The sequence below is a fragment of the Nestor notabilis genome, unplaced genomic scaffold, assembly GCF_000696875.1.
Source record: "Nestor notabilis isolate BGI_N333 unplaced genomic scaffold, ASM69687v1 scaffold6148, whole genome shotgun sequence".
Taxonomy (NCBI): domain Eukaryota; kingdom Metazoa; phylum Chordata; class Aves; order Psittaciformes; family Psittacidae; genus Nestor; species Nestor notabilis.
The window spans coordinates 20,636-36,159 of NW_009940464.1; the positions used below are offsets into that span (position 1 = coordinate 20,636).

The 15,524-nt window shown below is 37.3% G+C and overlaps 1 protein-coding gene across 1 annotated transcript in view; it reads right to left on the reverse strand.

The window, feature by feature from the left end:
• Positions 1–277: 277 nt before the first annotated feature.
• The window catches only part of CWC27 (CWC27 spliceosome-associated protein homolog (S. cerevisiae)), a gene marked incomplete at its 3' end in the record, with an annotated part of 15,550 nt that continues 303 nt past the window's right edge, over positions 278–15,524 (reverse strand). Inside the window, exons 2-10 of the mRNA XM_010020357.1 lie at positions 13,406–13,502; positions 11,677–11,789; positions 10,111–10,254; positions 9,300–9,398; positions 9,028–9,131; positions 8,366–8,435; positions 7,366–7,445; positions 4,356–4,389; positions 278–450 (exon numbers count right to left, since the gene is read on the reverse strand). Of these exons, the coding sequence (XP_010018659.1) occupies positions 278–450; positions 4,356–4,389; positions 7,366–7,445; positions 8,366–8,435; positions 9,028–9,131; positions 9,300–9,398; positions 10,111–10,254; positions 11,677–11,789; positions 13,406–13,502 (914 nt within the window). The remainder of the gene's footprint in view (positions 451–4,355; positions 4,390–7,365; positions 7,446–8,365; positions 8,436–9,027; positions 9,132–9,299; positions 9,399–10,110; positions 10,255–11,676; positions 11,790–13,405; positions 13,503–15,524) is intronic.

Consider the following 15,524-nt stretch of genomic DNA (forward strand, 5'->3'; position numbering starts at 1 on the left):
CAGAACTCCCATACAAGGTATCAGTAAGTGCTCAGTGTAAAAAAAAAAAAAAAAAAAAAAAGGTAACTTAACTGTTTGGCTTAAACTGCCAAATGAAACTACAAAATGAGAAAGCAGTAAGCAATTTTATCTTCCACCTCATTTTGGACGTGGGCAAGGGGAATAATTTTATTGTAATGTTAACCTATCAATGTAGTAACTGCAAAACTGAAATTGAGCATAAAATCTAACTTCAAACAATCTGAAGGGGGGGGGCGGGGGGAAGTATGATATCTACCTGCGACTAGTTGTTTTCTTTTCTGTCTTAATATCTTCCTCTTGAAGTTGCTGTTTAGCATTTTCACTTGTATCGATTTTCAACTTCTTGGCAATGCGTTCTTTCATTTGAAATCTCTCAGTGCTGGCAGCTTCACCTTCTACACTATCAGCATCTTCATCATGTTCTTCCTCCTTTATGGATTTAAAATGGTAGAATTGCTCCTTTAGGGTTTTTTTTACTACAGAATGTTGAATATGGAAAGTTTTTCTAAGATGATCCCTTACAAGGAAGAAAGAAAACCACTTGATTTCAAAGCAAACTTTACAAACGAATGTCTTTTCATTTTCTTCAGAGGGAACGAAAAATTAGAAATATGATAATTAAATTTTTTTCATATAAAAATTACATCTTTTTAGTAAGGCTTAAAAACCTTTTGTATGGTTTATTCTAGACTGTAAACCTTTACATGTCTGTAGATCTCACAGCTATGTAGTATTAGTCTGGTCATTGTTCATGAATCCAAAATTTGATCAAGGCAATACATAAAACTTTTTCTCCAATTTCCCCTAAGAATAAAACAAGATGTATTAAGAACCTCCTGCTACTGGTCTGTACTACAGTCATGGTGTTATTGAAGAGGTTTGTCCATCAGGCGCCATGAGAGAATTTACAGTCCCACATTGATACACAGGCTGTGAAAAACGTCTGGAATCTATCATCCTAACTTGCTACAGAGGTACTATGCTTACAGGCTTAGTAGCGGAAGCAAAAGGGGATAAACCACCTTGTTGAAAGGCATTTGGAGTGAGAAATAAGCCATTCCTCACAGTAATGAAGAAGAAGCCTGAAGAGACCTAAGGGATCTAAGTTTGAGTACTTCCTCCCTCGAAGGAGGAAGCCTGCATGAATCTTAAAGAAGGATGCCAGCTCTAGGACTAGCTGGCACATATTTTTGTATTTATTTTGGAGTGATGCTACTTCGCTAAAGAAACCACATAAGATGCTATGTAATTATAATCTTAACTACAGAAAGAAAGGACAGACTAAGAAATGATATTCCAAAGGACTGTACTTCACCCAGGAGACCGTCAGGATGTCAATGCTTGGAGCGGAACACTCTAAAGACAATGCACATGTCCTGGGTGTGACTGACAGATAGGAGGAAAAGTAGCATGAAGACTGTCCATAAATATGGAGGGGGAGAGAGGAGAAAATATAAATGCAGCAAGAGGCAGTTTTGGCAACATAAGAGAAAAATCAAGGGCTGGATTTCAGATACTGTATTTGAGACACTGTTTCGGAATCTTCAGACTACCATACTTAGATTTTAGGTTTAGACAAGTGAAGACCAGTCAGGAATAAAAAATGAAATATGTTACAATTCAGCACAGTAAAATAGCTGAATATTTTGTCAAGGAAATAATTGACATGTTGTTGTTGACGTTTTTTTTTAAATAGGGGAAAGAGAAAGTAGATCAGGATCAGCATTTCACTTATTTCCTGAAGTACTGCATGACAGAGTAGATAATAAAAATTTACAAAGGATTTGCTTACTTGATAAATTACCAGGGAGATGGGATGAAAACAGACCTCTATGGCATGGGTCAGAATCCAGAAAAGGAATGTGACAGGCCGTGTTCAATGTGTTTAACAGTAAAGGATAAAGACAGACTCCCAGTGGAGATTTAGCTAGGGCTTAGGTAAGAGCATTTCACTGAAACACCGACTTGGATAGGAGAATTTCTATAATAAAAATGGACAGCTACAGACAAACTGAAATTGCTAAGCAGTAAGCTAATTAAAAAAAAAAAAAAAAACGAACAAAAAACCCCCAGAAATCTGATTAACAGGAAGGGTTTCTAAGGATTGTATTTTAAAATGGGAGAGAAAAAATGGTTCAACTTGTCCAACTCACTTGAATCCCCTGCTTTCTGAACCTCCCATTCCCCTGACTGCACAGGATTTCACCACTTTTCCTCTAGAAAAACACTGATAAAACAGGATGTAACCCTCCTTCTCAACTCAATGCCTCCTGCAACTCTACTATTCTCTCCTACCCAGTCTCCACCTTCAGTTCCTCTTCTGTCTCATTAACTCCATCTGATGTCAGATCTTACAGATTCTCATTTTTCCGAAGTCTCATTACTAACTAATAGATTTAACACATTTCCACTCAGAGAGCGCTCCTTGATAACTCAGGAGGGAAGTGGCTGTTCAGATGGATGATGGTGCTACCCTAGTGACACAGAAATACGAAACTGTCTGCCTGGAAGCTATACTGGGTTTTGCTGCTGTTGTTAGCTGGGTGGTATTGCCCTATTCCGCTCTTTGCTCTGGAAACAAAAATGTAGTGAGAGCTTTTGTGTCAGAATGACTAATGGCTACTGTATGTTATATGATTTATACATTTAAGAAAATTATTGAATTGAGGATTGGGTACCAAGCTCTACCTATCTGTAATACTAAATGAAACTTAGTGTTCAGCCGCTAACTGGCAAATAGGGAGATGAAAACAAACTATATAGAAAGGGGAAACAGAGGAATGCCACAGGTGCGGGAAAAAAAAAGTCACTCTTGCAAACACACTTCATATAATGTGTTCATTAATGACTTAGGCACAAAAAGAGGTTTAACAAACAGCAACGAGGTACTGTTAATACAAAGGATCTGACTCTCAAAGGATGAAATGTATGACCTTGAGGACTGCAGTAAGAGAAACAGGATGTTATTTAATAGCATGAACAGTAAGGTCAGGTGCATGGGGAATAATAACAACGGTTTCCTCTTACATGCTAGGGACTTATGATTTGGGGGAGGTAGGGAGACCTGGAAGAATTATTTGTATGGCTATGAAACTACGAATATGTTGCACCCATGTAAATGCAAAAGCAATCCTGTAATGTGTTAAATAAATCCAAGAGAGATAATAAAACAGTAGTACCACTTTACAAGGCTCAAGTAACTGCCTGAAATGCTAGATTCTAGCTAAGATCTTTCAATGCAATGAACTCTAAGGAAAGTCCCCGCAGGTTAAAAAGAAGCCTTCCTGTTCCCTACTTCATGACATTATTAGAACATTCAGGCTGAAAAACAAAAATTTAAATAAATGCACCTAACATGATCATGTTCTGTATTCTCCAAATCCAGGTTACTTAACGAAGGCCTATCTGAACATCTGAAGAATAATTAAATACCATTCTTGGAATCCTTCTAACACTTAAATACTGCTGCATAGCAGGAATTACAAAGAGTCCAAGAACCTGAACTCGGACTATGATTTGTATAAAAACCATCAGGAATCCTGGTGGAATTTTTTATTTTTCTATGTTTAGACACAAGAATGGGACAGATTCTGTCTTTCCTTCACTTCCAGAGTGCATCAGCTAACAATACAACACCTGTGCATGGTGAATGTATGGAGTACAGTACTTTTCAGGATGTAGCTTGGGGAATGGGAGATTACATTCCTAGTCAAGTATTACATTATTGTCTCAATAGCAACTCAAATGGGTACCACCATGACCTATGGCTGGAGGCAAAAAAATACTTCAGCTAGCAAACTTACTCCACACCATATATGACAAACTCCTTGTAATTAAAGTAGCCTCCATGCTTGGTTGAATGTTTCTGCTTTGTTATTCACATTTCTTGCCTTTCAGATGTGAAATGTTTTCACCAATACAAGATATAAATATTCACTGAAATTTTGTCTCCTTGAAGAAATCTTTCCAACAGGACTCTCACACACTGATTCCCCTTCAGACATTGCAGTTATATCATTATTCATGACAAATCTATTTATTTATTTATTTTAGAAATTTTTTTAGAAGCAATTGCAGGGGTTTTATTAATGGTTTGTCACTCTGTAATCTCCCACGTACCTCATCTACTGACTGAAATATCTGCTAAGCAGTTTTTATAAATGCAGTAGCTAGTATGCAGTAGTAACTTCTCTGCTGTGAATATTTACAATAGCCAAACCTTAGAGCTCTGAAAGGCCTCCAGCCTTTTGCTGGTAATGCAATTTGAGCTAGTTTTCAGAAACCTCTAAAGTAGCGTAAAAAACAAAGTCTCATTGTAAAGAGATGTTACTTACCTCACTCACATCCCCTTCTTCACTTGCTGCATCACTAAAAGAACAAAAATAATCATAACTAATTTGAAGTACCAGAGATTTAAAATACTGTTTAAAACCCCAGCTCTTAGATTAACTGTCACAGTATTTTCTAATTAGAAATGTTTAAAAACACAGGATTAAATCATACTTTCATACAATACATAAATTTTACTCATATCTTATGCCATCCAGAGAAAATGCTAATGTATACAGCTAGAAAAAAAAACACAAAGAACTCACTTAAGATGAATGGTTTTGATCTCACGTATCAAGCAATTTCTAGTATTTCATTGCAGATATTCTGTATTTTGGAAAGCCTTCTATACATAGACATGTTTAACTTGCAGTATATCGATAATGAAGTTTAATGTAAAATTTCTCATTTGTTATACAGCTACAGTTTAATGTACCAAAAAAGGGAATCTATGTGAGTATACTGAGGCTAACGTATCCATTGTTAATAGTCACAAACTATTAATGAAGACCCTTGAAGATTCTTCCATTACACAATTAAAAAAAAAAAATAAATAAAAAATAAAGGAGTCCCTGAAATCAAGGAAGTAATCAAGATCATCAAAGAAATTATGAATTTATTGGAATCAATTACATGAATTTTAAAAATTCATTCAGAAAACTTTCTGTGGAAGTATTACTTAAAAGAAGATGATAATTAAAAAAACCTAAACAAAACAGAAACAAAACCAAGCATCCCCCCCATTTATAAAGAAAACATTTAGAATACATCCAGGTCTGCAATTCTGATGTCAGTCCAGAACAAGCAGAAGCCACAGTAAGAGTTAAACAGCCTACTTCTACTTGGAACTTCTGACATGGCTATAAAGGGAACTGCCTTACCAACAATTTCTAGGAGTGTTTTGAAAGGGCTGTACGTGGTTGTGGATGATGTCTCTGATCTATCTAGACTCACACAGAATCTCTGATGAAAGGTTTTTAAGGAAACCAAGTAGTCTGGGGTAAGTCCATGCATGAATAAAAAGATAGTTAAAAGACAGGGAAAAAAAAAAAGCTAGAGGCAAACATCATTTTTTTGCAGTGAAGGAAGATCACTAGTGTATATTCACAGTATTCGGTGGCGAGGCTTGACCTGCTCGGTGAGCTCAGTAACAAGACAGTAAAACAGCCAGGTCACTGAGTTTTTGGTAATACTAAGTTACTCAAGGTAGCAAAGCCAAGAGTAGACTGAAGAATTGGAGACGGACCTGTATGATGAGACAACGAAATGACAGGTGAAATCTGAAGTAGGTAAAATAAAGCTAGGCACATGAGAAAAAGGACTTCCACAACCAGAACAGGAAGATTACATCTGACCATCATTGACAACGATGTATCCCTCAGGAGTCCATACTGGGACCAGTACTGGTTAATAAATTCACCGACACAGACAATGGGATCAAGTGCACCTCCAGCAAGTTTGCAGTTGACAACAACCTGAGTGGTGCAACTGACATACCTGAGGGACAAAATGCTATCCAGAGGGACATGGACAAAATAGAGAAGTGGGCCCATGTGAACCTCAGGAGGTTCAACAAGGCAAAAAGCAAGGTCCTGCACCTGGGCTGGGGCAACCCCCGGTATCATACAACTGCATGCTGGGATGCATCAAAAGAATCGTGACCAGCAGCAGGTCAACAGAGGTGATTCTCCCCCTCTACTCTGTTCTCATGAGACCCCACATGGAGTACTGCATCTAGCTCTGGAGACATCAGGACAGGAAAGACATGGGCCTGTTGGAACGGGTCCAGAGGAAGGACACAGAAATGATCAGAGGTGGAACACCTCTCCTATGAAGAAAGCCTGAGAGAGCTGGGGTTCTTCAGTGTGGAAAATAGAAGTCTCCTGTGACACCTTATTGTGCCCCTTCAATATTTAAAGGGGGCTTATATGAATGATGGGGACAGACTATTTAGTAGGGCCTGTTGCCACAATTAGGGTGGTAAAACAGGTTGCCCAGAGAGGCAACAGATGCCCTATCCATGGAAACATTCAAGGTCAAGTTGGACAGGCTTTAAGCAACCTGACCCAGTTGAAGATGTCCCTGCTCATCAATGCAAGAGGAATTAGACTAGATGACCTTTAAACGTCCCTTCCGACCCAAACTATTCTATGATAAGCAAATTCTTGGAGCTGATATATTTTCATGGAGTTGTCTCAGCTCAATCATAGAATAATTAGGGTTGGAAAGGACCTTACGATGCTCAACACTGGTTAAAAAAAGCAGATCAGAAGGCAAGAAGTATTGAAAAGAAAAAAGAAAACAGACTATCTTCATGCAAGCATCCAGATTTAAGATTCACTTAATTTCTAATATGTCATTTAGATTTAAAAAAAAAAAAAGAAAAAAATGTTTTAGGACAGAACCAAGGTTGGCAAGAGCAACAACAACCAAAGGTACAGAACAACTTCAGTGTGAAGAAAAGTTCAGTAGGCTTTAAAAGCTTAGACTAGAAAAGAGGGCCTAAGTAGGGACTGTGGTGAAGCCAGGTATGAAGAGACTGCTCCCTGTCTCATCCAGCAACCCAGTAAAGATAAGTATTTATTAAATAACACCAATAGCTGCCAGGTTCAGAACAAACAGAGGAGTGCTGCTTACTGCAGCAGACAGGAGGGTGTGAATGTAAACACTTTATGAGAGACTGAGCAAGTCCTTTGATGAGAGATCTATTAAGGATTATTGAATAGATGAACCACATTGAACTCTTGACAGTCCCCTGAGCTGAAAGTAGATGGAGGCTGGGTAGACTGCTCAATTAAACATTATGCTTGTCGTGCTTTTATTCTTTGTTGGGCACCCACTGATGACCAATGTTGGTGACAGCATAGTGGGTTGGAAGAACATTTGGTCAGATCTAGCATTGCCAGTTCTTAATTTCTTTAACAGTGACAGACAAACAATGAGTATATATGATCCTAATCAGATCTAACATCCTGAAAGTAAAGCTGTTTTGGAAACTGGAAATCACATATTAACCTTTTGACAGCAGGAACTGAGCTTAGATGTGGATCATCCTTCAGCAGATCATGACTGCTTTTACTTTTTCCCTTCATGCTCTGTCAAAAAAAAAGGAAAGAAAGAAAAAGCTATTATCAGTTCCAGTGTCTGAGAGAATACATGATGACAAAGGTAATGACAAGAAAAAGGTAACTTATTTCATACTAGCTTTAGCCTTGTCAGTAAGTATAAACACTTTTAATAGCAAAACAGGAGTTCCAGAAAGAGGAGGATCAAGTTAAAACTACTGATGTGATAAATGTCTACTAGAATCCTGACTGATACCATCTCACTATAATACTGTCCATCATTATTCACTGTTGTCTTTTGTATTTTTAACTGATTTTTCTACCACGTGGTACAAGACTCACCATGATGTAGTCTGATCACTAACTGAAGCAGGTAGATAGCTGAACCATACAAGTAAGAAAGCCTAGTACTCTTGAGAAATAATTTGCTCAGCAGAAATCAGAATAACAGGTTTTTAAAGTAATTTTTTAACTAGCCATATTTAAGAGGCAAAGTCAGTTAACGGAAATTAACTCAAGGACTACCTATGCAACCCTAGTTCTTTGAATGTGGACAGTTCACAATAGTGCAATATTTAGTTACGATAATGAACTATTTTCCCCACAGTAAACCCACTTCGTTTTGCACACTGAATGGATATACATAAGCAGATAGAGCTAAGAATGCGCTGGCAGTGAACAAGTTGATTTCAAACCTCAGGTATTTTACCAAGAAATCACACTCCTATAATTAAGGAGGTGAAGAATAATGAAGTTAAAAATGAGGAAGTTAAAACCCTCTTTTTTCAACATGTTAAAATTGTAGAATCATAAAACCTGAAGTAATTTCTAGTAGTACTGTTCAAAACTCAAACATAAGAACAAGATTAAAAATGTTAGACCTTTTCACAGACATGTAAAAAAGGTAATTTTAAGTTGAAAAGAAAACCAGGGATGATTTGGTATGATACCTGACTAACTCTACTGACTTCCTCCTCTTCTTCTTCAGCTTCTTCCCCAAAGGAAAGCAGGTTAAAATTTCTTTAAGAGAGAAAACACATTTTCTAGTAAATCTTTACATATTAATAACATTCTATGAACTTTCAACATATTACTTTTATACTTTACGTAATATTTAAAAAAAAAAGCCTTTTTTTCCTTCTAAATGTATCGATTTCACTTTTCATTGCATGTTTATGACTACCAAATTTCATTCACAGAAACAGAAATTTCCTATGTCAACATGCTTTTTGCTAAGTGTTTTAGTGGAAGGGAAGCGGTAGCTGATAATACAAGTTCAAAAATCTCAAAGAACTGAGCCACAACCTAGTCACAAAAGAATGATTGCCCATTCTTGCCCATGGGAAAGGCTTAAGCTACCTTTCACCTCTCTTACGCAACAAACTATCAGCATGCATGTAACAGGTACAGCTCAGCTGATGTAACAGTAACCACTTCAGTTAGAGAAACCAGACTCCCTATCATCTCAGAAACAGGGAAGAAGGTTTTGCTGAATTAGAGAACATTCCTCTGTATATCTTGGTAAAGTCTTGTGTTTCAAAACCAGAAAATTACCAAGCTGCAAATTAAATGTGAAAGAAAATTAACTACCACTTATGTTGCATATATTTACTTTGTGCCTTTTACTTTGGACTTTTTAGTTTCTTCTTCTGGTTTGTCCTTCTTCAGTTTTCTATTTGGTCTTGGAACGATGTCATCAAAAGGATTAAACAAAACCTGTTAAAAAAGGTAATCTTTAGTAAGTATTTTGTTGCAATTAGATGATTCCATATTTTAAAACAATATATATAATCCATGCCAAGTTTTCATGCTAGAACACTGTTTTCTGAACACAGTGAACAAAATAATTTTAAAAATTCAAATTTCATACCAGAACACACTCACCTCAGTGCTTCTTATTTTGTGTGGACTGAGAGGTCTCTCTTCCTTGTCAACTTCTACTTCTGCCAGGCGCAACATGTTATATATTGTATCCCCTGTAACCTGTTAAATTTATAAAAAAAGGTTTGAAAGTTCTTGAAAAATGCTAGGCAATTATCACGTAAAGAATTTTGAAAATACAAATGATACAGGAAATATCACTTCCTTACATGCTGCAAGCATGTAAGACTTCTAAAAGACAGCAAGTACAATGTACCAAAGCTTGGGTTTTTTAAATTTAATTTTTAAATTTGAAGCAAAACAGGTAGCTTAACTTTAATGTGTGAGAGTGTATGCAGGGGAAGATGTCAAATTCTTACTGTGAGCCGTTAAACAGGAAAATAAATGACACTGTGAAATAAAAAATAGTTGGCTTATTCTTTCAGCTATATCACAAGTGGTAAATTCATCTCATGTTTTTCATTTTCCTGATTTTCTTGGGTAATTTGAATTTACAATCAAAATTTTCTAAAATGTCACTCGTATTAGATGAACTGATCAGTAAGATAGAGCCACAGTAATATTAGAAAAATTATCCAACACAAAAATGTAATTTAGAAGAGTAACAACAGTGAAGTAGATAATTATGGGAACAACCCATACAAACATTTCTATGAGACATGGGAAACATAGAGAACAGAAACAGCATAGAGAGCAGTGAAATAACTTTCAAATGTATGGTAGCAGTAGACAACAGTAGAATAGCCTTTGAACACATAGAAACTTATAGTAGTTTCTGTCACACTCAAGCTGGGACCTAGCCTGTATAGCAGACCTTTCCGAAGATTGTGTGCTTGTTGTTAAGTTCATCTGCACGACCCAATGTAAAGAAAAACTGACTCCCGTTATCATGGGGCCCGGCATTTGCCATAGCAACAAGTCCTCTCCGATTAAACCGCAATCGCGAGTGGAACTCATCCTGGCAAGGACAGAAGAGAAAAGAACATGATTTAAGTATGAAAATATTTTTATTACTTCTTTAGCTGCAGTTTAGTTACATCAATATGCACACACAGACTATTTGCTGTTAGTTTTATTTTAAATTTAGACAGTAATAAAGCCAAAGTGTTTTGAAACTTAATGCCAAAATTTTATTTAAAAGCTTCTGTTTTCAGCAGAGAAGACTATTTTTAGTCAATGTTTTTTGTTCTTAGTGCCTATAATAATGCAAACAAGTGAATAATCTTTCTTTCAAAAGAAACTGTAGACATGTATCCAACAAACACTGAAAGAAAAAAATTAGAAACTAGTGTATCAATAATAGAAAGATATCAGTGATAAAAACTCTAAGTTCTGTCTTGTTAACTTCCTCTTTTTCCAATCACTGCTTAATAATCAATTGTTATCCATTTTTTTTGTTGGAATTATTATCTCCCCAATATTAAGAAAATCCAAAGCATTTCTAAAGGTAATTACATTTCTTACATACATTGTAAAATCACCATTCTTGTTAACCACTATATTGAGGCAAAAGAGCCTAATTCATGTAGAATAACTGAAAGCTCAGTAACAGGTTGCAATAGTACAGTATTGCAACAATTCATAGGAAGAACATTTTCTGGACTATAAGAAGACAGAATAGGATTACTTTCAAAGCAAAGCTAAAGTGATGAGTAATATATTCATATCATGAAATACCACTAATATCATGGTTCTAAAAACTGTAATATTGAGATACATTAATTTTAAGGAGCGGTGCTTTTACAGTATTGGTAATATTTTTTTTCTGTTCTCTGCTCAGGCACCAACCCCTTCCACAAACTGCATGTTCATGTTATGAGTCTACTCTGGCAGCAGGGACATGGAAGGCCCAGAGACAGGCTATGCAGCTTCCATCATGAGTTAAAGGTGCCGGCCCCAACAGAAATAAAACAATCAGGCAGAACAGGACACAGATGCTGTGCATGTGTAGCTTCACTCAGGATCTCAGCCTCCTGGTTAAGAGATGAGCCATGCTAGTATCAATAATATCAATGAACACACATACAACATTCAGAGATCTTTGCTAAATGAGAGACAATGTGTGCAAACAAAGTACATTTCTGCATCTGAGTTCACCACAGATCAACACCTACTCTTCACTCTTACTGTTCCCACATGAACATGTGAAGTTCACACTAGTAAGGTTACACATTTATCATATCAGAACAGCTGGAGTTAAGAACTCTCAATTTAAAAAGACATATTCAAAAATGCCAAAGCAACATGTGAAAGTAAGTATCGTACATGTATAATGATGCATGCCTAATGTAAGGTTTGTTTTCTCACAACCTAACATGGTAGGATGAACAACTGCTAGAGAATAACCAAAAATTAATGCATAAGATATACAGATACATACCTTGAAGGGAGCTCCATAGATTGAATCTCCACCTGATCCAGTACCAGTGGGATCACCTCCCTGCACTATAAAGCCGGGCACTACTCTGTGAAATATTGTGTTACTGTAATACTCTAAAAGAAAAAAAAAAAAAATATTAAAAACATGTAAGTGGTCTCAAAATCAGACTTTCATATAAAGATATGTCCAGTGACTGAAGTTCCAGAAAGCCAGTACTGTAACTGGATTCTGCTATTGCCACTGGGTTCCCTCCTTTTCCACTGTCTCACTCAGTGTGACTGTATCTCAGCTATACAGTAATGCTGGTGACATTTATGAAGGGGAAAAAAAAAGTGGTATTTTATGTTTCTGTTTCCAAATACACTGCCAATCACCAACCAGATGGTATAAATGAATGCTTTTCTTTTCAGCTTTTAAATTTTATCACTGGAACAACACTACCAATGTACATCAGCTTAAAAGGAGAGCTAAAACTACTATGCTGTGTTCCAGCCAGCATCTCACATACATCGTTAGCCATATTCATACACCAAATGATTAACATGTTCACCCACCAGTATGTAACACAGGTGTTATCCCTTTCACCGCCTACATTGTACCCAAACTGATCATTTCCACAAAATGAAATATGTGGTACATTTTGCTCCCTAAGTTATTTTCTTTTATCTATCTACCCATCTATCTATCCATCCAGGCAAGTGATATGAGATCATATGACAACAAATAGAATGAAAACTTCACTTGACATAGATTACTGGGAGGGTTTGTTTGTTTGTGTTTTTTAATAAATAAAAAATCTGCAGGATGCTGCAAGACAAAGCAGGACCTGAAAATGTTGCAGCAAAGCTAGATCTATTAATGGATGGTTATATGTTAGGATATTCTGAAGAGAAATACTCAAATTCATTATACAAAGCATAGGATCCTACACAACAGTCAGGCAAATTCTGAAGGGAAATAAAGCCCAGTTCTTTAACACTGAGGACAACTGAATTCTTAGCACTCACCAAGAGCTAAGAAATTGATTTACCACTGCAAAGGATCTCCACATTAGGTGTAAGAATACGGAACAAGTTGGGTATGTGCTGGAAGCACAGATCCTAGACTGCTATTTTTCCTTAATAGAGGAGTGCTAAAAGAACTCTTAACCACTTTATAAATGCATACATGGGATAGTAACAGCAGCTAGAAAACACATAAAGGCATCAGGTCCTTCAGGAATTCCTGTTGCAGTTTTCCCAATAGAGAGATCCTCATTCTGGTACCCATTGCTTCAGTGAAGAGCACTACAGAGCCTCCATCACCAAAAAACTACAGCAAAGGAAACAGAACTCATGAAAAAAAATTAAAAGGTAGTAAAGATGGTGATACAGAAATGAGGATTTTGGAGCATGTTCGATACTGCGTCATTGCCATTTCATACATTAAAAAAGTAGCAATATCTGTAGAGACTTGCTGAAAATAAGCCTTCCAAAGCCTCTGACGTTCAATTTTTCACTAATACTATGTCATTTGCTATATTGGAGAAAACCCATCTAAATTTTTATTTTTCCCCACTGGGTTCATTAATAACTTTGAAAAACATTGACTGTTAGTTAATATTTTCTAAATACAAATAAAGTCATTAACATATTAAATTTAAAAGAGTTACAACCTCTGTTTTACAAAACCCCCCACAAAGATTGCATATGAAATAATTTCAACAACTCCTATCACATTCAGTCATTACCTTCCATACAAAGCTGGATGAAATTTCGACATGCTTTTGGTGCCTCTTTTGACCATAATTCTATATCTATATCTCCTGCTGTTGTTCTCAGCAAAACCTGTGAAAATATAGATAAATACACCATTAGGTTTATTGTAACTTAGTCACTGATCAAAGAATTCAATTGTTGAGTTAAAAAATATACTTCTGAACTCATCATAACAGTAATAAACATTTAAATGTGCCAGGTAGCTACTGTTAGTTTAGACAGTATTGCCAGAATACTATTCTACAAGAAATACTCTATAAACACTACATAATTGTATATATATATTGTATAACATTACATAAATTGTATATATATAGTATATAATATGTACTATATGTGCTAAAAAAATGAAATATATAATTCTAGCCAGAACTGTATCTATTCAGATAGCCTCCATGGAACAACAGTCAATATTATACAGCATAATAAACTGTAATTAATTGACTATTTTCACCCACAATCAAATCCCTTTGATGTACATACTAGACTTCCCCATCCTTGCGCATTACCCGCTAAGTGCATCCACTTAGCACCCATGGATTCTTTCACTGCATCCTTGAGTAAAAGCAGTCCCATGAGTGGGTTTGCCTTTGCCTGAGGCAGGAATAACCCAGAGTGTTTTTCTTTATGTGTACTACAGGAACTTTATCCCCCTCTACAGTATGTAAAAAACTATCTATTCAGATACAGTTCTGAAATGATATGTATAATGAGGCTTCAAGGCCAATGACCTGGTACCTGACACATGATAGATACTTTGATACCCTTTAGGACTTCCATAATAAAACAACATGGGGGGAAAAAATTACACCATAAATCTCCAAAACTATATACTTCTCTTACAAGTAATACCATTCAATGCAGTGAGAGAGCATAATGAAATTAAGAACCTAATCACAGAATCATAATCAACTAGGTTGAAAAAGACCTTTAAGATCATCAAGTCCAACCATTACCCCAGGACTGCCAAGACCACCACTAAACCGTGTGACTAAGGGCCTCATCTGTATGTTTTCTGAACAATTCCGGGGACAGTGACTCCACCACCGCCCTGAGCACCCTCTCTGTAAAGAAATTTTTCCTATTTTAAAATCTAAACCTCCCCTGGTGCAATTTGAGGCTGTTAGTTCTCATCCTATCACTTGTTACTCAGGAGAAAACACCGATCCCCGCCTCACTACAGCCTCCTTTCAGGTAGTTGTAGAGAGCAATAAGGTCCCCACTGAGCCTTTTCTGCTCCAGGCTAAACAACCCCAGTTCTCTCAGCTGCTCCTCATCACACATGTGCTCCGGACCCTTCTTCAGTTTCGTTGGCCTTCTCTGGCCCCACTCCAGCACCTCAACATCTCTCTTGCAGTGAGGGGCCCAGAACTGAACACAGGATTCGTGGTGCAGCCTCACCAGTGCCCACTACAGGGGAATAATCGCTGCCCTGGCCCTGCTGCCACACTATTGCTGATACAGGCCAGGATGTCATTGGCCTTCTTGGCTGCCTGAGCACAAGCTGGCTCATGTGCAGCAGTCATCAACCAGCACCCCCAGGCCCTTTTCTGCCAGGCCACTTTCCAGCCACTCTGCCCCAAGCCTTGCATGGGGCTGCTGTGGCCCAAGTGCAGGAGACACTGGCCACAGCCCATTGATCCAGCTTGTCCAGATCCCTCTGCAGAGCCTTCCTACCTCCAGCAGACCAACATTTCCACCCAACTTGGTGTCGTCTGCAAACTTACTGAGGGTGCACCCAATCCTCTCATCCAGATCCTCAACACAGATATTAAACAACACTGGCCCTAACACTGAGCCCTGAGGGACACCACTGGTGACTGGTCGCTAACTCGATGTGACACCATTTATCACCACTTCTTGGCCTCTACTATGATATAGTCAAGAATACAGAAAATTAAATGTAACACTTCAAGCACGACTCTGTGTTACCTATCCACACTGCACGCCTTGTGCTTTGACTCAGGTAGTGTTTTTAAGGACTATATCACTTCAAACCAAATTTAAGTAAACCAGCACCACGACATAAAAACCACCATAACCACACAGACATACAGCGCACACCCTCCTCACCTGTCTCCTTCCCCCCGC